Raw genomic sequence first — 23,118 nt, forward strand, 5'->3', positions numbered from 1 at the left:
AGCCATGGCTTCAGCCACTTGTGCCACTTACTCACAGCACAAGCTACAGCAGCTCAGACCTTGCACTAGTGGGGCAGGCAGAAGCCAGACAAGTGACAGTCAATCAAGCCTAGTGCTATACACAATGGCCCTAGCCAGAATTCATCTGCAGTTGCATTAATGTACAATTATTACAAATATTCATACAAGAGCAATTCCCCACTGGCAGAAAAGTGATGACACTTTGTTAGTATGAATAACAAAATAATGTACCTTTACCAAAGGAGACGAACTATTTTTGCTTGAACAGGAAAACCTACTGCTTACAAAGCAAAGGTAGGTAACAAGTCTGTTCTCTGTTCCAAAGATCACAAATTCTTGTTAAATACGGCATATAGACAAATGAAATTTGAATTTGAGCTCAGGTAGCATCCTTCCCTCTTGGAGGAAATGATGCGGCTTTGATCAATTTCTTCAGAGTTACTTTGTGTTCAGAGACAGAGCTGTCAATTAGTCAATGAGTAATAAATTTTAAAAGTCAATTAGTAGGAAATTATCTGTTTCTGTATACTACTGCAAATCCATCTCATGCTAATATCTGTGAAACCTAGCATGACTTACCTAAATTATCTGACAGATGTTCCCCTTCCCACTATCAGCAGCTTCAATGGAATATTAAATATTTGTATTCAAGCTGACCTGTGGACTTCCTTAAACTAATTCTCACATCTGTCTAATGTCAATGCAAAGCTGCAATTTCTATTGAATATATTAGAATACACACCACCTAATGAAGCAGCAAGCCAGGTAATTTTTGGTACACAGACTTGTTTAAATAAATCTGTAGAATAAGATAAATGTTTAGTATAAGGGAAAAGGTTATATATGTATGTGTGTGTGTGTGTGTGTGTGTATGTTTATTTAAGCCTGGTTTGAATCTGTTGCATGGAAGTGCAATATGACTCCTTAACTCCAGACTTTTATGTTGGAGAAGCGACAGAGAATGTGAGATGAAATGAGGGAAACAATAAATAGTGAGGAGTTTCATGGGCACTGAGTTTCATGATGACTGGACTTCTGTCCCATTTCTGGTCTCTCCTATTTCTCATCTATTAACCTTTGTGTTATTGCCAGGCCTGATCCAAAAACAACTTCAGCAGCAGAAGCTGTCCTTGTGATGTGGGTGGCCATGTCCACTAATGCATCAGTCAATTGTGACCTCTAATATTAGACAGATTTTAAGGTTGTCCTTGTGGGAACCAGCATACTGGATAAGTCTGAAATTCATGCATAGGAGAAATGATTCAAATTTAATGAACAGTCTGCTCTGGACATATGAACGTATCCAAGCTGCATACTTCTTGGCCCGTCATTCAGACTGGAAAACTGACAACCTGCTTTAATTTCTCATTGGTGCTTATTGCCACAGCTATCAGTTACTACTGTGACAGCTGCCCTAATGAGAGGAAATACAAAGGCTGAGTGAATTGTCATGGACAGAAGCTGCACAAGACCAAGAGATGAGGTTATATTGAGCAGCAGAGCACAGAAACTCCTGGGCATTTCATGGTTTTGGCATCTATTGGTACTCGTGGTTTGCAACTTCTTCTGCAGGTAAGAGGGAGAACACTGCTATATACCTGGCTCCATCTACCTGGCACAAAGTCAGGAGGATGTACTTCCTTTGAAAAGTCCTTTTCTCCCCCTTACCACAGCTACACAGATTTTTCAGGTCCGCTACTGTCACTATGGTTACAGTCAGCCTCTCCAGGAGCGCTTGTTTTGTACCACTGGCCATAAAAGCAGCAGCGAAGCAACAGCGCTGGGCATGCCACTGGCATGGGCATTGGTAAGATGGAGCCTGAACCTCTGCCTGGCTGCAAAGGCAAGAGGAAGGGGCAGCAGAGCTAGATGGAGAACTGGAAGACCCAAGAGTAAAAAACAGGAAACAGGAGATCAGGTGGTAAGCAAAATCTGATGCAGAAATAGTCATAGAACTGTCTAGGTTGGAAAAGAACTTCAAGACCATCAACCACCAGCCTGACCTACTGATCCCCATCACTTAACCGTGTCCTCTACTGCCACATCCACATGTCTCTTATATACCTCTAGGGATGGGGACTCCACCACCACTGCCCCAGGCAGCCCATTACAGCACTTGACCACCCACTTTGTGAAGAAATTCTTCCTGATGCCCAATCTAAATCTCCTGTGGTGCAACTTGAGGATGTTTCCTTGTGTGGCCTATCACTTATCACCTGAGAAAAGAGACGGAGACCCTTCTCATAGCAGCCTCCTTCCAGGCAGTGGTAGAAAGTAATAAGGTCTCCCCTCAGCCTCCTCTTCTCCAGACTAAATAGCCCCAGTTCCCTCAGCTCCTCCTCATAACTCTTGTTTTCCAGTCCCTTCATGAGCTCTGTTGCTCTCCCCTGCACATGCTCAAGCAGCTCAATATCTTTCTTGTAGTGAGGGTCCCAAAATGAACACAATATTTAAGGAAATAACTCAAAATGCATGAAATAGAGAGTCCTACATGCATCATCAAAGACATTGGCATCTCTGGTTCATAATCCAGCTGCCGGGTGCGATGAATCAGCCTCTAGACATGCCTTCTCTCCATGTAGGTGCCTGAAGGTGAGATTAACACAGACCAACTCTTTCTAGTTATTTCCAAATCTGTTAAGAATAATTTTTGAGCATTTGTCTCAAAAAGGATTTTTAGCTTTGTAGTCATCCGTATATCTTCTCCTGTAGGGTCTTCATTATGAAGTTGAAAGCACAGTTACAAAGAGTTAAGAAATAAAACACAACTCTGGGTTATTCTTAACAGTAAGAAGCCCTCCCAGCTGCCTATATAGCCCTTAGCTAGACCTCCTTGTGCATCCCATCAGCTGGGCTCTGACTTGGGGTTCATAGAACCAGCTCACCAGGGGACTTCTCAGCACCCGATGTAGAGCTACCTGGTCAAATGGCAACCCCAAACCCAGATCTACGTAGGCCTGGGCAGCTCCCGCCATGGTCTCACCTTATACAGGATGGTTCCTATTTCCTATGCTTTTTATCACAAATGTGTTTTTGGTGTGTGTGTGTTGTGTATGTGTGTGTGTTAAAATCCAAAAGCAGTATAGCTCCAGGAGGTCATGTAGTAGGTCATACCACTTTACTCTGAATTTTAAAACTATTGATGTGCTCTACTTGTCTCATCCTTTTAAAGCATCTTAGCTTTTTAGAAAAATCATCATGCTCAAGAAGTTCAGGCAACCTGCTAGATGAGGATGAGATTTGTTTGAAATACCTCTCAAACCTCTCAGGGTCAAGAGTTCTCAGCTTTACTCAAGAAAATCTTTGTATGGAGTGGTCACTGGAAGTCCATCTGCTGACTGTAACAAGAGGAACAGAGGAGCCTCATGTAGAACTATACTGACCAAACATGATGCAGATGTAAACATGACACGCTTTCATAGTTTTTTGTATTCGTGGCACACGTTATTTGATGCTGAATGTACAAGTAATGGGAGATTTAACTAATTTAACATCTTAAAAATGCTTCTGTATTTAACAAATGCAAAAATGCTTCTGCATTTAACAAATCCTGCAATGTTTTCCTTTTGTGTACTCCAGCTCATGACTTAGCAATATGCCAATTTATAACAAGAATTTTGGAGGATCTTTTCAGTCCTTTCTTTTAAACTCAATTTGCAATACATAAATTTTATGGTAATAGTACAAAATGTCCAACTTCTCTTTTACTTAAATTTTTTTTTTTCAATGCAAAAATATAAAATGAGCTGAATATAAACAATCATGGGTTTTGGTGGTACAGCTGAGACTCTCAGTGACTGACACTGCTCGTGACAATAAGGACAGATTCAGAAAGTGTCCAGGCTTTCACATTAAGCTTGGTTCAGAATACGTACCTTAATAGAAAGTCATATCACTAACTAAATACTTTCTCTACTGCAAAGTTGAAAACTACTTTACTTGCAGCAAGTGAAGCTATTCTAAATTTCTGCTGAGAGAAATCAGCAAACTCTGAAACATTTTTTTTTCTTCTGTAGTTTAAAAGTTGAAAAGAAACCTTACATCTTTTTTAAAGTCAAGACATTTACACTCTTGTCAGTGCTACCAAGAAGAGTTCAGAGTCATTCTTAATGCCAGTAGTGGATCATGAAGTATCCGTAGCTCCCAGCTGTTTCTTTCTTCTGGTATCAATTGGCACTACAACATAAATAACTGACTGTGAAGTACACAGGGAAAACTATGTGTATGCCTGCACAAATACACGCTTCTAGCTCCCCCATAGCACTCCACTAATGCTGAATTTCTATGAATGGAAATTAACACTTCTAGGGTAAATGAAACGTTACTAAAATTTGTCTGTATGGTAATAGTATGCTATCATAATGCTAAAGATGATGAATAGAGCTGGCAGACAAACATGGACGTTGTGGTTATAGCCATTCTCACTGCTGGAATATGAGACTCAAGGCTCAAATTCTCAAATATGAGAATATTCAAAATTTTCGGACACCTAATGCTTCAGGTCAGCAGTCAGTAACATACACATTATGTGTTTTTCCAAATGAAATCCCTGTCCATATTCAAACACTGCATATGAGAAAGCATTTGAATCTGGAAATCCAAATGTTTGTATCTGCTCTGCAAAAATGAAGGAGATTTAGTAAATATTGAAAGCCTGAGAATACAAACATTTTTCCTCAGTGGACACAGGCACCATTTGAACAGTTATTTAGGAAGAGATTTTCCATAGAAAAAGGAACCTGAACTTCTGAGCATTGCTATAACAGGAATCCCAAGCTTTCAGGCTACCTATGACTTTAAAATCTCTGGGTTGTTATGTTAAAAAAAAAAAAAAAAAAAAAAAAAAAGGAGTAGTAAAAAAGCTGCTGTTTCATACCGTCACAGAGCACAGTCCCTAGGCAGTATTGTGTTCCTGGTGTGATAAATGAAAATGGTGCAGTGTGTCTTTGCATGCCACACGACTCGGTTATCACTTCCCATGCACAGATCTTTGCACCGAGTGTACATACCGCGTTTTTCGGCTGATTAATAACACGCACGTCGTCGTCTTGGATTTGTTCTAACAGCAGCTTGAAGTAATTGCTACCAGCACCATTCCACTCAGGCCCCACCCACCTAAATCACTTCACTCCCAAACTAAGTTCAGACGATTTATGTTAATATATGTACGCCACATTTCCGAAGGCTCGGCAGATCACTGGCAGGCTTCAATGACACGGCACAAGCCCCGGGCTGCTGCTGCTGGGGGCGATGCGCCCTTCGTCCCCTGCCTAGCGTGGCACGGCGTTGGGGCCGGGATCTTTGGGGTATCAAACAGCAAACCCTTCAGGGGGCATCTTTAGGACAGCTTCGATCAAATCATTAACACCCAGTTCGCGTGCAGTTTGGGGAAAACCTCGGCGAATCCTTTCCAGACTTATCCACAGCACCGTACCGCAGACAGAGGCAGCAACAGCGGCTCCGCCGGACTTCCCCATTTGTGCAAGGTGCTTTGCATTCGTCATTTTTATTTTTTTCTTATTTTTTTTTTGTGTTTGTGTTTCTTTTTGTTTTTCGTTTTGTTTTTATTTTTATCTTTATATTTTTTAATTATTATTTATTTCTATTTCTATTATTATTACTATTTCTATTTTTTATTATTTTATTTTTTTATTATTATTATTGTTGTTTTTTTTTTTTTTAATTTTCACGAGGGATGATTCTCACCGGGCCAGCTCTAGAAGACACCCCGGGTCTCACCGCATCCCCCCCCACCCTCTACCCTCACCCCACCGCCTTTAGGGCCCCCCAGACCTCCCTTTACCCCTTCCCCCGTCCCCGGGGCTCCCCTTTAAGATGGGCGGGGGGCACGCCGGGCTGCCACCGGACTGCCACCGGGCTGCCACCGGGCTGTCACCTGACTGCGCCGGGCCACCGCCGGGCTCCGTTCCGCCCCCTGCACCGGGCTCGGGGGCGGCGCTGCTGCGGCAGTACGCGGGGATTAGGCTGCGGGGAGGATTAGGCTGGAAATAGCAGCAGCAGCAGCAGCAAAAGCAGCAGCGGCGGCGGCGGCGGCGGCTGCCGGGCGTGGACGCCCAGCGCATCCCCGGTGGCGGCGGGAGGGGGCAGCGGGCAGCCCGCCCCGCACCGCCCCGCAGCGCTCCGCACCGCGCCGCGCCGGGGGGGCTCTCGGGGCCGGGCCGGGAGCGGCGGCTGGAGGAAGGGAGGGAAGGACGCACGGACACACGGACAGGTCGGTGCTGGAGCCCGCCGGGATGCTGTATGGAGACCCACACCTTTGGCTTTGGAGGGAGGGGGGGAAACGGGGCCGGGGGGGCGGAACATGGCGTGCCGAGCCGTGCCGAGCCCCCGCCCGGGAGGCTGCGGGCAGGTGATGGAGGAGGAGGAGGAGGAGGAGGAGGAGGAGGAGGGGGGGGGGGTCGATTTCCTCCCCCCCTCTCTCCCTGTCTCATCGCTGTTTGCGCTCCATCTCGGGCTTATCGTTATCCCCCCCCCTCCCTCCTCTCCCTGCGGTGTCTAAAATACCATTTATTTTATGTATTATTTTTTTTTGCCCCAGAAAGGCTTACACAACGGGGCGGCGGGGCCGGGGGGTGGTGGGGTGGGAGGGATGCCGAGGGAGCTTTGTGCGGCCGCGGGCCCCCCGCCGCCCCCCGGCCCTACAGCCGGCCTAGCCCCTTCCCCTCCCGTGTTTTCCGCCTCTGCAGAGCAGGCAGCAGCGAGAACCGAAGATGTCGGGTCAGACGCTGACGGATCGCATCGCAGCTGCTCAGTACAGCGTTACGGGATCAGCCGTAGCCAGAGCCGTCTGCAAAGCCACCACGCATGAAGTGATGGGGCCCAAGAAGAAGCACCTGGACTGTAAGCATCCCTCTGCCTAGCCGCAGCGGAGGCCCCGGGCTGAGGAGGCTGCCTGCGGGGCTCCGTAACGGGGCTGCGAGCCTTTTGGCTGCCGTGCTTGCTGTAATCCAGCTCGCGGATCGAAAGGGTTACGAGAAATCTCCAGGAGAGGATGAGTTGTTATTGCATTTCTCCTCACATTGCATAATACCGCTCTTTCAGCCATTTTTTTTTTTTTTTTTTCCCTCTTGACCTTTTAGCCAGGAAGGCAGCGCAAAGCGTGCCTCCCAGCACTGAGCCCCTTCAGGGAGCGGAGGGGATCAGACCCATGGCAAAATGGGCACACGCTTGTCACTGCCTCCCTCAGCCTCCCCAGCGATGGATGGTGCTGGGCAGGGACAGCGATGCTGTGCCAGGAGCTGGCCAAGCACTGACAAGAGCGAGGCCATCTCCGTTAGGTGGTGGCATGTTGGAATGGTCAGGGAGTCCTATAGCACTGTGCTGTGGGTTGGAACAGCCTCTGGTGAGTTTAGGGGCTGTTGTTGAGGTCCCAAATATCTGAGAGCAACTTCATGGTCAGTCTTCATGGTTTCTACCATCTCTTATTGAAGATGGCTGGTGGCTTTGTCTCACAGACTTTTAATCTATTCCGGACTTGCATGAGCTAGTTAATGCATGAGACAAGGTTGAAGTCAAAATGTTTCTTATAAAGCGATGAGCTAGTAATGCTTTGTCTTGACAATTCTCTTTCTTTGCAACCCACTCACTGTCAGCCCCTTCTTGGAGACACCAAGGAGTTAGGATGGTGAAAGTACTTAATTGCATGGTGTTAATTGGCTTTGTTTACCAGTAGTAACTCTCTCTTGCTTTGGACTCAATATAGAAACAGCAGGTTTTAATGTTGCCTAAAACTAAGTGTTTTTTCTTTTCTTTTTTTTTTTTGAAATGCTAGGGACACATGGTAAGAAATGCTTTCAAGTAAAGATAAGCAGGGCTTTTTTTTTTTTTACCATGAAGACTCTTGGCTGCTGTCCATTACAAAGTAATGCTGGTGCAGGTGCATGTAAATACAATTCTGATGATGCTGTGTTTCTTCAAAGGAAGTAGTATTACTTCTGGAAAATAACTCCAGATCTTGGTGCTAATGGCTTCAGAGCTAACCCCTTAAGTGGCATCCCACATGTCAGCCTTCAGGCTGATGTACTCTTTATATATGGCGATGAGATGCTGATGTAAGCAGCACTGACTGAGGACTGATTTGAGCATAAACTGTTGTTAAAATAGATCAGCTGTCTTAATATCATATAGTCTCACTTTTTTTTGTATATTAACTAGTGTAGATAAGCCACTGAATATAAACTTCTTGGTTATTGATATCTCCTCTGTTGATGTTTGGTAGCTGTCGACACTTCTCAATCTGTAGGCTGTGTATGGACAGTCCCACTGTATCTGTTACTAGAAGCTTTAGTTTTTTTTAAAGAAGCTTATTTCTTGTAATTAAAGCAATGCCATGTCTGTGTAATATTAATATATACACATATTTTACACACCTAAAAATAAAAGTACTATCTGGAATGGGCAGGATTAAAGTGAGGCAGAAATAGTTTACAAGTGCCATATTAGGGTCTGGAAAGGGATTGTGCTTGGATATTGGTGCTAATATGACTACTTCAGAAAATGAGACTGGGGGAGATTGAAGCCTGTCATATTCTATGCAATTTCATACCCACCTACATGTAAGATGCATGGGAGGAAGAGAAAGGATCATTTCCTGGGAAGATACATCCTTGTCTGTGTTATCGTCTGTTTTCCAAGCTGTATGCAAGAGTTGAGCATTTAACTATCCGGTATCGTTAAAGACAGAATTTTGTCAGTGGGAGATATACACATTCAAAACTGTGGGCTATAAATGAAGAATCAAGTCCATTTTTAGAAGAGAAAATATTCTCAGGCTCTGGGACCTGAGGCATCTCCTCAGAATTGTGAATTGTTAAGCAGTTCCTTGAACTCTGATGTATATCTTGTGAAGAAGTGTGAAAATGGGCCTTACATTGTAATGAGAGCATAAATTAAAAGTTCATCCTCTGAAAGAGCAATACCTCAGCGCATGCAGGAGGTACTGCTCGATGGAGGTCAGGCTCCGAGTCACGTGGCTGGCTGCATTTCCAGTTGGTTAAGTAGCGTATGAAAATGTGGAGAAGGGAATGCAAGGTAAGACTTGCCAGTGCCTTAAGATAAGTTTTGAGTTGAGGTGTGAAGGATTGCAGTGACTAAGACTTTAGATACTAGAGAAGATAGCTGCGCTCCAGTCACCTTGTGCTTTATTAAAAGCTACGATTCTACTGTCAGCGTGGCGGTACCGTGCCCTTAGGGATCTCTGTAATTTTATTTGGCGTCTTAGGTTGTGTGACATGACACCAGGCCACCATCTTCTGGTGTCCTGCTTAGCAGCTGGGCTTTGTAAATTAAATGGAAAGATCAACTATTTAACACGAATTAGATAATCCTATGAGGGTGGGACATGATGTCTGTCCTCGTAACTTTTCTACAGAATGTATTAGTTCTGTAGATTTTTAGAAAGGTGGCAGATGACAAGGTGTTTTTGTGTGTGTGTGAGTAGAACTTAAATAGAGGCAACTTGCTCTGACAAGTAAACAGCACGATTTGAGCGTGAGTGCATGTGTGTCGAGAAGAGAAGAGAATGAAGTGTCTTCTATGAACAAAAGCTGAGCTGCTGAGCGTTTGCCTTTGTGTGACTTTTCGTACATGTGCAGCTTACAAGTCCAGGCTTTAATATGGATGCTGCTGTCCTTTGGCATGGACTCTGGATGCTGCACAGACTTGTTATGTAATGCAGAAGTACTGAAGTATGGTTAGGTCACTAATATTCATTACTAAGATTTACCACTTTCTTGAATTCCAACTCTCATAGTAGTTAATTTTCAGCAAGTGCTGGAAGTAGTGCTAGGTAGCATTGAATAAATTCCCAAGTCTCTGTGGGGAGAAGAAGAGCATAAATCTAGGATGCTGCGAAGGTCTGGGGCAAGGTGCTGCAATTAGCACAACACAGCTCTGATCCTTGTGGACTTACCAAACGGTTATCACCCCTGCCGCAGTTTCTTTATTCCAACAGAGGTCTTAAAGTTAGCACAATGATATTGATTCATCTCCCTCAGCTAATCGTGTTGTGTGTAATAAATTACAATGAGATACAGCAAGCAAGGGAAGTGTTTACATGGTGAAATGGGGATTAGCAACTTGATTTTTCTGGAAGCAGTGAAAAGAGCCATTGTGGAATGGGTGGGTGAGGTATATATGGGCTGTGTTAAAGATATATGAGCTCTGGTAATTCAGCTGGGAGGGCAAGCCTAGAGCCTGACACAGAAGTTTCCTTCTCAGAATTGCTCTGAAAGATGTGTTAATGCTTTAGTGAGAGTTTGATTGTCTGCAGCAAGCAAAAGCTAGCTTCTGGACTTGAATGTAGTGGCTCTGATGCTATCAACAGGGAGAAGCTTTCAGAGAAAGGACGTAACTTAACTTTAAAATGTTAAAACACATGATAGAGCAGAAAAAAATAAGTAAATCTGAACAGAGCTCCTTTTATAAGGGTTTTAGCTCAGAAACAGACCAGTGATTTTTCTTTTAGGGAAGTGAAGTGGAAACCAGTGAGGCTGTTGCATGTGTAGTTGGTTGTAACAAGTTCCTGATTCTGAGAAGGATCAAAATGGCTGGGATTTTCCTTGACTATGTTTTTTCAAATGAATTGTTTTGCAGCAGGAGGAAGTTCTGGAGTGTGTAGTCTAAAAAGACCATGTAATGCCTCCTTACTTCCTTAAAGTAATTCTTGTAAGGTAGAAGGCCCTTCCAGAGGCCTGATCAAAAGCCAGGAGACTTTTATGAAATGTGAAAACAAAGCAGATGAAGGCCAGGACTGAATTTTCAGTGGCTATGGAGTTGACCTGGGTGTATATTGCAGGAGCAGTAATGTATTGAAGGTTGGACCAGATGATCTTGGAGGTCTTCTCCAACCTAAATGATTCTATGACTTTATGATTCTATCTATTTCCATCTCAAGTCTGATTTAGCATACTTGTCTGTGGCTGACAAAGGCTCTAAAAAGAGATTTATAGTTTAATTCACACTGGCAACTGAAATGCAGGGCTGCCGTCAGTATTTTCCTGATACAGGTACTTGTCCTTGCAGTGTTTTGCCTTTATCCTTCAAACTGTGTGGATGACCTTAAGGAATTTAAATTATTGTGGTCTACAGCATTGAAACAGAAATGCTGATTGTTCAGAAGCAAAGAGTTAAGCTTTCTTCCTGTGCTCAGTAAATATAAACTCCCACAGGTTAGTCTTAGAAACCTCTGTCTCATTACTGTGTGTGATTACAAAATTACATATTGCTGGCTGGCTTTTGGGAAAGGTGGAAGCCAGCAGAGCTATCTTCAGTCACTCAGCAAAGGTGCCTGTTAACATTTACTTGAGTGTGTCTTTCAGAAGTTGTTTGCTATTGTGGTGATTTGGAGAGCATTCCAGGTCTGTTGGCTCTTGTGGCCCTTTTCTGAAGGGAGTAGTGCAGACATTCAAGTACTGCAATGCTCTGCAGTATGGTTGATGCTTTGTCTTGATGGCTGTGGATTATCTTAAAAAAAAATAATAAAAATGAATCTCTATACAAACTGTATTTGATCCTCCACATTTTGCTAATGAAACTACTAAAATACATAGAGATATACAAAAATAATTTGTCATAGACTCCATATATGAGAGAGAGGCTTTGGAAAATTATCATTGAAGATCAGTTGTAGTACAGTGTCTTGTTTTTGTTGTCACAGCTGGGTTGCACTCTGCATTGGGAATTCTTTCTTGACATCCTAGTGAATCTCTCTTTTTTTCACACTGGGAAAGAAAAATTCCAAGCAAGCAGTTATTTACTTAAGTAATCCATTCAGTAATGGGTAATGGATTAGCACTTTTTTTTTTTTTTTTTTTTCCTGAAAGGAGTTGTCATCACTCTCCATGTTGCATACTGCTCTGTTTCTGTGGACCTCTCTCATTTCCTTTCTCAAAACAGTATTGAAGACTTACATCATTTGGAGATGGGTAGATCCCTAAGTAGGAATACAAATATCTGTCATGGGTAAGGAGAGCTAACATGGAGGTTTTTTAGAGTAGTTGATCTTGAATATTTCTGTGACATTAGCTCTTAGTTCCCATCCTTGTCCCACTTAAATACTGTTTTTAAGGCATCACCGTCAGAAGGCTGCCCTTTTAATCAAACTAAGACTTGGCCAAGTAATACTTTTTTAAAAATATGTTTGAAGCTGGGTGGAAGCCCTGATGTCATGCTGATGACAGATTTTAGGATTCAGAGGTTGAAACTTGGGTGGGATTCCTTGATCTTGCACATCAAAACTGTTCTGTCTTTTTATGGTATAACGCTTAAGGAAACAGAGGATAGGAAACAGAAGAGTGGGTAAATAGTGTAATATTAAACTTTCTTTTATCTAAACAGTGTAACTTGATAAAGCTAGATTGTTAAGTCCTACTCTCCTTCCCTCAGCTGAAGACATATTCATAGTCTGTTTTCAACAGCCATCAAAATCTTTCAGTTAAAAGTGCTTTGCCAAGGTTGTAAATGACCAGTCTGGGGACAAATAAGGCATTTCTGCTGTAATGACTTCTGTTAGTAGACCTTGATAATGCAGTAACCATGCCTTTTCTGCTTTCTTTGCAGTCCTTTGTTCATGAAAGGGTCAGTATGACATGTGGCTACTTTTCTTTTACATAAATGCAGTCTTGCATTTTCTAGTTCTGCACAAATGGAAAAAAAAAAAAGTGTGATTTTTTTTTTCTTCTCCTGAAAGACCAGAGTGATAATACAGTGACTAGTCCCTAGTTTTCATCACTTCTATTTAGTAGTTGAATATGTCTCATCACAGCGTAGTAGTATTTACTCTGCTAGATCCTGGGCAGCAGTGATTGAATGTCTTTAAAAAAAATAATTTTAAAAAATCTGTATTCTTTTTTCCTGTGGTTTGATTTGATCTGTGCATCTGACTTCCTGACCTGGCTATTAAACCTTCTGTCTTCTGTATGCACCTTACCTGGGCCTGTCCAACTAGTGAGGACTTCTGTGTAGTCTCCAAGGAAGTACTCTGTTGGACCGGTTGGTCCATCCACCTATGTCTCTGTTTCTTGAAAGATCCTCTGAAGCGCTTAAAAGCAGACAGCAGCCAGGATAACGCTGCATTTTGGATGCTATTAATCTTCAGTGCTTTTTGCTGCATGGAGAAAACGGCAGCAGTGGGTGATACTTCCCCCCAGCCCCTTGGAGTCCTCTGCTACCTTGAGGCCCACTTGTGATCCGAGAAGCTGCTCTACTGGGAACAGTCTTTGAATTGAGAGGAAATTGTAACCAATAAGAGAATTGTTGCCCCACTGGTCTCCTCTTCTGAAGTAATAGTAATACAGCAGAGGCACACCCGCATCTGGCATTTTTCTGTGTGTTTTCATAATACTTGAAGCTGCTGACACTCTCCCTACCGTTCTTATGTTTCCCCCAGCACTGGATGTCCATGGCAAAGTGTTGGCAGCAGGGGGCTGCAGGGTGGCTGCTGTCAGAAGAGGCTACTCTGGTCCAGACACAGCCAGCTCCACTACAGACCTGTGTGGTGGTTTTATCCTGCTGGGCAGCTGAGCTACACCACAACAGCACTCTCAATCCCCCTCCTCAAAGGGAAAGGATGAGAAAATACAATGGAAAGGGCTCAAGTACTAAGATAAGGACAGGGAGATCACTCAACAATTGTCATGGGTAAAAAAAACTCAGTGTAGAAAATTAATACAATTTATTGCCTATCAGTAGTGGACTAGACCAGTGAAACTAAAAACACTTTCCCCCCCCATCCACCCTCTTCCACTGCTTCCACCTGAGCAGTGCAGGTGAATGGGGAATGGGGGTGCGGCCAGTCCCTGATGCTTCGTAACAGTCCTCATGGTCCCTCTCTGCCCCTGCTCCCCATGGGGTCCCTCCCATGGGATGCTGTCCTTCCTGAACTGAGCCTGTGGGGCCTGCCCACAGGCAGCAGCTCTTCAAGAACTGCTCCTACACAGCTCCATACCATGGGGTCCATCCATCAGGGGCAAACTGCTCCAGCACGGGTCCCCGTGCAGTAGTTTTCTCACTCCTCTCTCCCAGATGCTGTCACACAGAAGTTTTTTTTTTTTTCCTTCCTTCAATCTTCTCTCCCAGAGGCCCACAGAGCATTGTTCCCTGGCTTGGCTCTGGCCAGCAGCAGGTCCCTTTTGGAGCTGGCTGGAGCTGGCTCTGATCTGACATGGGGCAGCTGCTGGGCTCTGCTCACAGAGACCACCCTTGCAGCCCCCGTGCTACCAAAACCCTGGCACATCAACCCAATACGCTATCTTAGAACACAGCTGAGCTGGTGGCACTTCTGGGAAAACATATTTAAGAAAAGTCAGACACTACTGCCCAGGCACTAAAGAAGAGGTGAGAAAAAAAGTGAGAAAAAACAGAGGGAACACCAAGGTCAGAGGTGGAACAGAAGGCACTCTGGTGTTAGAGCAGATATCCCCCGCACATAGCCTGTGAAAGTGACCACTCAGTGCTCACACAGGCTGCCCCTACAGCACCCCCACTACCAAAACTGTGCCACGTACACCCCCTATCCCTGAGGGGGAGAAAGAAAAAAAAAAAAAAAAAAGGAAAGCCCTCCTGCAGTCAGCTGCAGACATATGGTGTTGCTGAACAAGCTGGCTCCAATCTTTTCGGGAATGGAGGGAAGGCATTATATCCTTTCCCTTAGTCTTACTATAGTCTGAAGATGAGTCAATTGTTCCAAACAGTGTCATTAACTTCGTATGTGCTGTTCCTTTTTGGAGCTTATTTTCAAGGCACAGATCAGAATGTTGGCTAGGTTGGAAAAGGACAAATTCTGTTATGTGCATAGGGAAAATACCAAAGGTGTAAAATCAATTGCACCAATGAGTATCTGAGGAAACTTGATTTGCCATACTTCAATGCATACAATACAGATTAGGAATAATATTCTGTCTGGTTTGGAGAGATGGGTTTCAAATATCTTGAAAACTGAACAGCAAGGAATAAAGCAATCTGGGAAATTGGGGTAGAAATCTCAGCATGGGACTTCCAGCATGCTAAAAGAATGGGTAATCTAGCACTAGTCTGAACCCTGAACTCAAACTAAATGATATGATATAAGAAGCCTTGCTAGGAGCTTTGCAGGCACTGATTGTTAGCGCAGGGTTTGCAGCAGTATCTGTGTTCCCCTGAGTCAGCAGTACCAGTAGGTTTGCAGTGTGAAGCTTCATTGGTGAGTTGATGCTAGAGTATCCCACTCCATCCGACTCAGCATGGTTGGTTAGCTTCCCTATTGGCCAAAATTTTGCTTGGATGAGAGCTCGATGGCTTGAATAAAACAGATGTTGGCAATTGCTGGAAGGCAATCAGAATACTTGGCAGAGGCTAGCTTGTCACTTTGCAGAGTATGGTTGTCTGCTTTTTCTGGAGCCTTGCAAACCACATGCTAGACCCTTAAAATTGTTTTTAATACTTCTAATTTTGCTATTTTGATCATATTTACTTCTCTCTGGAAAACAATTTGAAGTAAGTTTTGCAAGGTTGGGTTCACAGCTAGTAGTCAGTAAACTCCTTGTGCTCATAAAAAATCATCTCTTCAGGTTGTGAAACATTTGTTGAAACAGTTGACAGTTCTATTCCACTAGAGAGGGAGTATACCAGCAGCCTGGACTAGTGCCACAAATGGTATGGGACATCAGCCTTGGAAGACTTGGCCATATCACCATGAACATACATGGAATACTAGAACTGAATACTAGAGTGTTTTCTATACTGCTGGAAAATTCACGATGCCTCTGAGGTTTGCAATTTATTCCTAGGCATTGTATATAGCAAATGGCATCAATATTACCACTGACTCCCAGACTAACCAAGCCTTGCTTCTCCTCCCTGTCCAGAGTAATGTGATTTCATGCTTTGTTTTAGATTGTATCTGTATCTCAACTTAGTTTAATGAAAGGAATTGGATGCTGAAGAGCCCTGATGTCATACTAATGTTGTATATTTGTGTAATCTGTACTCTGGCCGTTTGTGCTGAGACAGTATGTCCGTTGGGTTGCTGGAGTCTCTCTTTTGTTTTTTCTTTTTTTTTTTTTCTAGCTATTGATAAAAATCAAAGGTCTATGATATTTGCAGAGGGGATAGTGTGAGTACACAGGCGTGGCCATGCTTGAAGGCCACCAGGAAAGTACGCCCTGCTCCTAATGTGTACTGAGAACTGCAAGTTGCTGACAGGATGCGTCTGCAGCTTCAGTCTGATTCGTGACAGTCAACCTTTTCTTTGGTCATAAGCCAATATGCAAAATTACCATAGGTAGAAAGCAAGTTGGCAGGAACTCCTGATGCTGTAGCTGGGTCACAGACAGTTGAGCTGTGTACTTTGCCAAGGTGGTTTTACTTTCTCTTTACTTTCTTAAGAAAAGGGTGAAAAAGAAAGCAATGTTTTTTTGTTTGGGTGGTTGGTTGGTTGGTTTTGTTTTTAGCTTTTTTTTTTTTTTTTTTTTTTTGTTCCCCCCACCTCCCTATAGGTGTTTAGGATACTATGTTATGGTTGAGATGTGAAACAAGGGTAAGGCTAGATTCAGAGGTTGGTGTCCATTTGAGCTAAGATTGTTCTATCATCTACTTAAAGGACCAAAGAGCATGCCCTTTCAAGAAAGTGCCTTAAACTTTGCTAAAGAGGTGGGATAAGACCACGGCACGACAACTGACAGTGTACTTGATCACTTCAAACTGAATCTTGGCTTGGCACAAGCGTGGATGACACAATGGCAGCGGATGCTTCCATAGCAGATGGTCAGCTGTTAGCCTGCAGAGACTGGCAGGCTCTTGTGGCTCTGGCATAGCTTCTTTACATCACTTAAGTCTATCTGATAGTTTACAGAATGTTCTAAAATGGTACTCCACAGAAACGAGAGGAAGACACGACTGCTCAAAGCATGAATAAAACATACTGACTTGTCGCCCACACCCTTAAAATTTATGCAAGTCAACAAGTTTCTGGGGAGGTCCTCAAAATGAGGCAGTGATCTTGCCATAGTGCAGGACTTCACTAGCTAGAGCATGCATCTTTACACATAATTAAAGAGCTCACATAGATACACTTAAATGGGAGTTCAAACTGTTTTTAAAGGGATTCTTCCTTTCACTTCTCATTTTGGAGAGTGTAGGACTTATATGAAAGGGGGAAGCCAGCTGGCCTGTTTCCTGACTCTGAAGGCTGCTGTTTCTCATTATATAGAGGTTGAATATAGACACAAGCTTTAACAAATCATTGCATCGGTTCTTTAGCAACCCTGGAGTTTTAAAACCCAACCTTTTCAAATGGAGGCTTGGGTTTGGAGCTTACTGCATGATTCTGGAATCCAAAGTACAGTAATTGTGCCTATAGCTCTTAATCCAACTTTTATAGCTTCATTTAAACCCATTTATAGGAGAATGTACATTCTGCTAAGGGGCAGCAAGCCAGAGGAAGTCAGCATATCTAGTGTGCCAGTATTTTGAAAACATGTACAATTTATCATGAGTGATGCCTAGTTTCTGGCTCCTAAAACAGAAAACTATTTTCATATGTGAGCCTTGCCTATGACTTTCTGACGTGTTTCTTCATTCTAAGCCACGTTGAATCTTTCTGGCTTTGCTAAGCTTTATTCAAATGTTGAATTGTTCTGCTATTTGTGAATGGCAAGAGTACTAACAGGCAAAAGTTACAATGTTTACAGTAGGTGATCTTAAAGAACTTCCTCCTGTTTACCCTGAGGCTGGAAAATGTTTAGGCAGTATTATGAAAAGTTACCTTTCAAAACTCACCTCTGTCGTGTGCTTAGGAGTATAATTGACACTTCTTGGTATTCCAGTCTAGAGATGTGACTCTGCACGAAGCTTTGCTGACTGGATTTAAGCCTGCCTGACAGGTTCCACCTTCCCCACTCGTCAGTAGCTTGATATGAGATTTCCACTGCCAGTCGCAAATGCATCTTCCAGATGCAGTGGTGGCTTTGAGCTGTTAGATAGCAACTTACTATTGTCAGTTTCTTTTGAATGTTAGTAATCCTAACTGCATCTTCCAGCTCTCAGGTGGATATTTCATTGAGTTTATTAGCAGATTTTTTTTTTCAACACTGAGAGATCTGCAGTATGTGAAAGGCTGCAGGTTCATGTTGAAGTGTACAGTCTGCTGCTAGTTTGTTTCTCAACATTTCTGAGACTTAAATTCCCCTGTCTGTCTGGCAGAAGGCGAGCATTCTTGTTTAACTCGTGTAGTGTAAGAAATTGATCATCAAGGAATTGCGTGTTTAGTTTCATCCTGTTGCATTTGTTCCTTTAGCACAGAGAGGGTGCTCCTTCTAACCCTGAAGGATGTCAGTCAGCTTTGTAAAACCTGTTTTAAGGTGCAGCATTCACATCTGAGGCAGCCTTCTGCTTTTAGGAACTCTTACTGTCTGTTTATTAGTTGCCTTACAGATAAGGGACAAAATGGATCGAAATGTTTGCATCCATGTTATAAAGTATTTGCTAATGTGACTATGCTTCAATACACCTCAAGGAGAATATAAAGTCATACTGTTGTACAGACTACATGGACAAGTTTGCATTACACTTGGTATTCTTTTCGTGTAGATGTATACATTTTTTTCAGTGGGACTGTCTACATAGCTGTGCACATTTCATTCACAATTAAGAATTTCAGCCCATTCTCAGAATGTGGTTCTTGCCAGCTCAATGGAGCACAGGCACACTGGTCATTTTGGGTTATTTTTCAGGCTGTCTATACTGAAAGTTATATCATGTGACGTCCACTGACAAAATATCTGGACTCTTGAAAGAATCCTGCTGAAGCAGCTGCAAAAGTGTGGCACCCTATTTGTCTATTGGAAGTTAGATCTGTCAGCCACTGGGGCTGCCTACTCAGCTGACCTCTTTCTATCAGGCAGGCAGTAGCTAATTAACATACCACTGAAGTTGCTTGCACATTCTCATCCCCACCCTCATTTTTTTCAGTATATTCAGTGTGTAACAGCTAAGTAAAGGAGCTAAAACATCAGGCTGCTTCCAATATATTTTCAGTCTAATTCAGACTTGCAGTGAATTACGAACTGCTGTTCTGGGCAGGGTTGATAGGCTAGTGAAAATTTTGCTTCTGGACGTTTATTAAAAGGAAAAGTTTTTCTCAGGAAAGTAGATCTTCTTGGGGGTGGAAAGCACCAAACAGAGTTTATTCTTCTCAGAATAAAAATGATGGCAGCATGGTAACTCAAATAGCTTGTGCACCATGCCTCCATTGATTACCACTTTCCTGCCAGATATGGTTGGAGTATACGATCGGCACAACATGTAAAGGCTAATTAGAAAATGCTCTAGGGCAGAGATTACAGTAAATGACCCCATACCGCTGTGGCAAACACAGAATCCTTCCTTTTCCAGTGTAGCTGTGCTGTTCTGGATAAAAGCTGCAGCTGGTGGTTATTGATAGTTCAGTAAACAGACAAATAATAAGAGTTACGAATTGATATAGCCAACAGGTAATGTTAGGTGTTGTTCACCCTCATGGAAGGCTATTCACAGCTGGAATTTTGGTATTCAGTTACAGCAGTACCTGTACTGGGCCTTATTAGCTTCTATACTTCTAAGAAATAATCTTGCAAAAATATATCCCCATTAAACTTGTTTTTGTGTATGCAACAAGACCGAGGATTTTGTATAGGGCAGTACAGAGACCAATGGGGCTGTGGTTGTGAATGTGTGTTGTGATTGTGACTGTGGTAAATGAATGTGTGTTTTGATTAAGGCTTCTAGGCTTGAACTGATGAAGGAGCTGGCTTGTAGAATGAGGTATGAGACTTGCCATGACAGACAAAAGTTATTTTTTTTATGCAAAAAAGTAACTTAGCAAAAAATGGTTAACACAAGGCTTTCTACTTCTAATAGTAGTAGTGTTTTTTGTTTGTTTGTTTGTTTTGGTTCATTTTTTTTCCTCCTCTAAGATGCTGTATTAAGATAAGATGGGGAATGGCATTTCTCCAAAGCAATTGCTTTTATGAACTAACCTTATCACTTGGTGTCGACCAAATACAAGCGGCATTTTTGTATATCTTAAGCTGTTGAGAGTTGTCCAAGACATGTCCAAGAGATGTCCAAGAAATCCAAAGGCATTATGTTGCTCAGCTGCTATTTGTAGTAAATCAGTAAAACAGAGCAGTGGTACTTTCAGCTCCAGAATAACTTGGTATTTCTTGTTGGCGCAAGGAAAATTGCTCGTTACTTGTATTTTTCTACTAAAGACATGTGTCTGTTGAAATAGTTGTGGACAGGATTTGTGTGAAGGGAAGCACTGAGATGGAAATTCTGGAAGGCAGGAAGGGAACATAAAAGCAGAGATTTCTCCTCTTTCCCTTTCTTTGCTGAATCCGCATTCTTGCCTGAGACAAATTCTTTGGTATTCAAAGTAAGTGAATTCGGTACACTGGAGGTTCAAGAGTAAACTTCTTACCTCTTTGGACAGGGGAAAAGATTCCATTCTTAATCATTAAGGCTATTCCCACTGTGAAGTTACTTGACAAAGCTGTTGCAGTGTGGTCTGGTCAGAATGTCATCTTTCAGTTGCACTAATTTCAAGGAGGGAATTCAAATATAAACATTAAAGGTGAAACATTCTTCTGCTGTCAGTGCTGCTATAAGTTCGGGAAATTTTTCTTTTAAACAGGAAGTATTTGTAATTCATGGAACATTAGGTTGATTATTGCAAGAATTTTTAACAGAGTTTTATCACACCTTTTCCCCATTTTTAGTACTTAAGGTAGCTAAGCAACTTAGGGTTACACCCTTTCAGATCTGGTAGAAAATTACCTGACATTTGGCTTTTAATTCCGCTTTTCAAGAGAATTGCACCTGAACCTCTCAGGAGGAAAAGCCCTATGTATATCATCGAGAATTGAAAGGGACAAAAATCCAATGTAGCTGATTTAATGCTGTTAATGAGTTAGGGTGGATTTTTCCCATATAACTTACAGCCTTGGTGTGATGGGGAAGGAAAGGTAGAGACTGTATGAAAGTGCCTTGGAATAAGATGTAGCAATGTATATGGGCAGTAGATTTTTCAGCCTTGTTTTCAAAATCAAGTTTTTGTGATATAGAAAGTGATGCTCTTCTGTATTTGAAAATGAATAGTAGGATAAGAAGATGATTCTAAGGCTAATTAAACTCTTAATTTGAGAAATAATTGGAGGAAGCTCTGAAGGAAGTTTTCTGGTGCTCTGTCATCTACTCTGTCTCTCTGCAGACTCTTCATATGATAAATAGGGAAGACAAAACTGTTTCTCCTGTGCTAAACTCTTAATACTATGAGTAGTATGAGTATGCCTATGAGGAGGCAGAGAGAAAGAATTTGGATAACAGTTATCTTGGCAAAGGATGAATTTGGCTGTTAGCATGCTAGGAAAGGAGGTCTGTGAGGTAAGGCTGGAGAGAGGAGGTAGTAGCCTCCTGAGATATCTGTAGTCATATGAACTATAGCTGCATTACAGGGAAAGTCTTTATAATATCTGGAGAACACATCCTTTGTGGAAGATTGAGGTTTATAGAGTTGGCATAGGCATGAAAGAGTGTAGACAATCTCTGGAAGCTGATGGACTTCAATAATGGGTAGGCGTGCTGGGCTGAAGGTGAGATGCACTTAACTCTTGAGGCATACTTCTGGAGAGGAAGGAGGAAATAGCATGATTTGCAGTTCTTCATAGGGCCATATTATGATGTATGTTTGGAGACAGGGCAAGCTGGGGCTGAAAAGAGTAGTAGATGCTAAACTCTATGCCCAGAGATAACTTTCTGTCTCTCATTTTTGGGATTGCTCGATAGTTGGAGCTAACAATATTAAAATCATTTCAAGTTCTCATGAGCAGTTTCTGGAGAAACAGAAGCCAATATATTTGTTCTGCTTTTGGTGCTGTTTTGTGGCCAGCCTTCTGCAGACCTGTAAGCTCAGCTCTTGCATTGGCTAACACAACAGTGTAGTAACTTCCTGATACAGTTTAATGTCTTGCAAGGGAGTACTTCTACAGGTACTTGGCCACTTAGCGTTTTTGTTGAGGGTTTTAAACTCTTTCTTTAAGCCACTTCTTTCCATTCTTGACTAGCCCCAATTTTGAGCAATCCTTCATTTCCTTTTCTGTATACTCAATGTGTTGAAATTCTTATAAGGAAAAAAAAAATCACTTGGGAAAACTATTGTAGTGTTCAATGGAATGGTAAGAAAGGTTGAAGGGGAGAGGGGTAGGGTTACTGTCAGAGAGATTCAACAAAATTTAGGAACTGAATGTGCGACACAGCTCAGATGTAGAGGCAGCTTGCATGTTCATTCAACCTGGAATTGGTAGCTCTTGCTATCCTGGCACCAACATCCCCCTGAACAGTGTTCTTGTGCTACACTTCTGTTTCACTATATACTGGAATGTAAATTCTGAATAATTTACTTAGAACTGGGAAATCCCAAGTCTGTCTATTATTGAAAGTTAAAAAGAAAAAATAAATAAAATTAAAATTGGAGATTAGGAATGCAATTTGAAAATGTAAAGGAATGAGGAAGGTTTTTTAAGGTGTTTTAGATTCTCTGTCATTCCAAAAACAACAACAAAACAAAACAAAGGCATTAAAATCAGGAAGCTGTCTTTAATGAGATTGAAGTCTGAAATTCTGAATACAGTGAGTCTTTTTGTTATTCTCTCTCTCTCTCTTTTTTTTTTTTTTTCCTCCCAGACAAACACCAGAATTAGTCACATCATTCACAGGTCATGAAGAGCTAACTTGTCTTAACTTCCATCTTTGTCAGTGAACTCTCCCTATCTTCCTCAAGTTGGAAGACTTGTCGTGTTATTAATGAAGGTGTTGATCATACTCTAGCCTTGCTTCTCTTCCCTGATTAAATTGCAGATATCTCAAGACTGGGTTAAAAAGTTGGCTGGTCAAGGAGTTTAAAGGCTGGTGTTTAGATTTAAGTTAATGTCAAAGAATTGACATCCTTTTTTTTTTTTTTTTTCTTTCTGTTACACATCAGTTTTTCATCTGAAAATCTAAATTATACATATAATTTAAACAAGGATCTTTAGACTGAGTGTTCAAAATAGCAAGATGTGAAAA

General features: G+C 42.3%; 1 protein-coding gene across 13 annotated transcripts in view; it reads left to right on the forward strand.

The window, feature by feature from the left end:
* Window positions 1-5,176: 5,176 nt before the first annotated feature.
* SNAP91 (synaptosome associated protein 91) overlaps window positions 5,177-23,118 on the forward strand; it is a 71,057-nt gene continuing 53,115 nt past the window's right edge. For 4 of the 13 annotated variants that reach the window (XR_011095212.1, XM_068678055.1, XM_068678059.1 and 1 more), the window contains exons 1-2: window positions 5,962-6,253; window positions 6,729-6,882. Coding sequence is in view for 12 of the 13 variants with exons in the window: in XM_068678055.1 (XP_068534156.1) it covers window positions 6,753-6,882 (130 nt within the window). In the remaining variant the exon portion in view is untranslated. Of the gene's footprint in view, window positions 5,508-5,960; window positions 6,254-6,728; window positions 6,883-23,118 lie in introns of those variants that run through there. The other 9 variants (XM_068678061.1, XM_068678063.1, XM_068678058.1 and 6 more) reach the window with 7 other exon arrangements.

This window comes from Anas acuta, chromosome 3 (assembly GCF_963932015.1).
Source record: "Anas acuta chromosome 3, bAnaAcu1.1, whole genome shotgun sequence".
In the NCBI taxonomy this organism is placed as follows: Eukaryota; Metazoa; Chordata; class Aves; order Anseriformes; family Anatidae; genus Anas; species Anas acuta.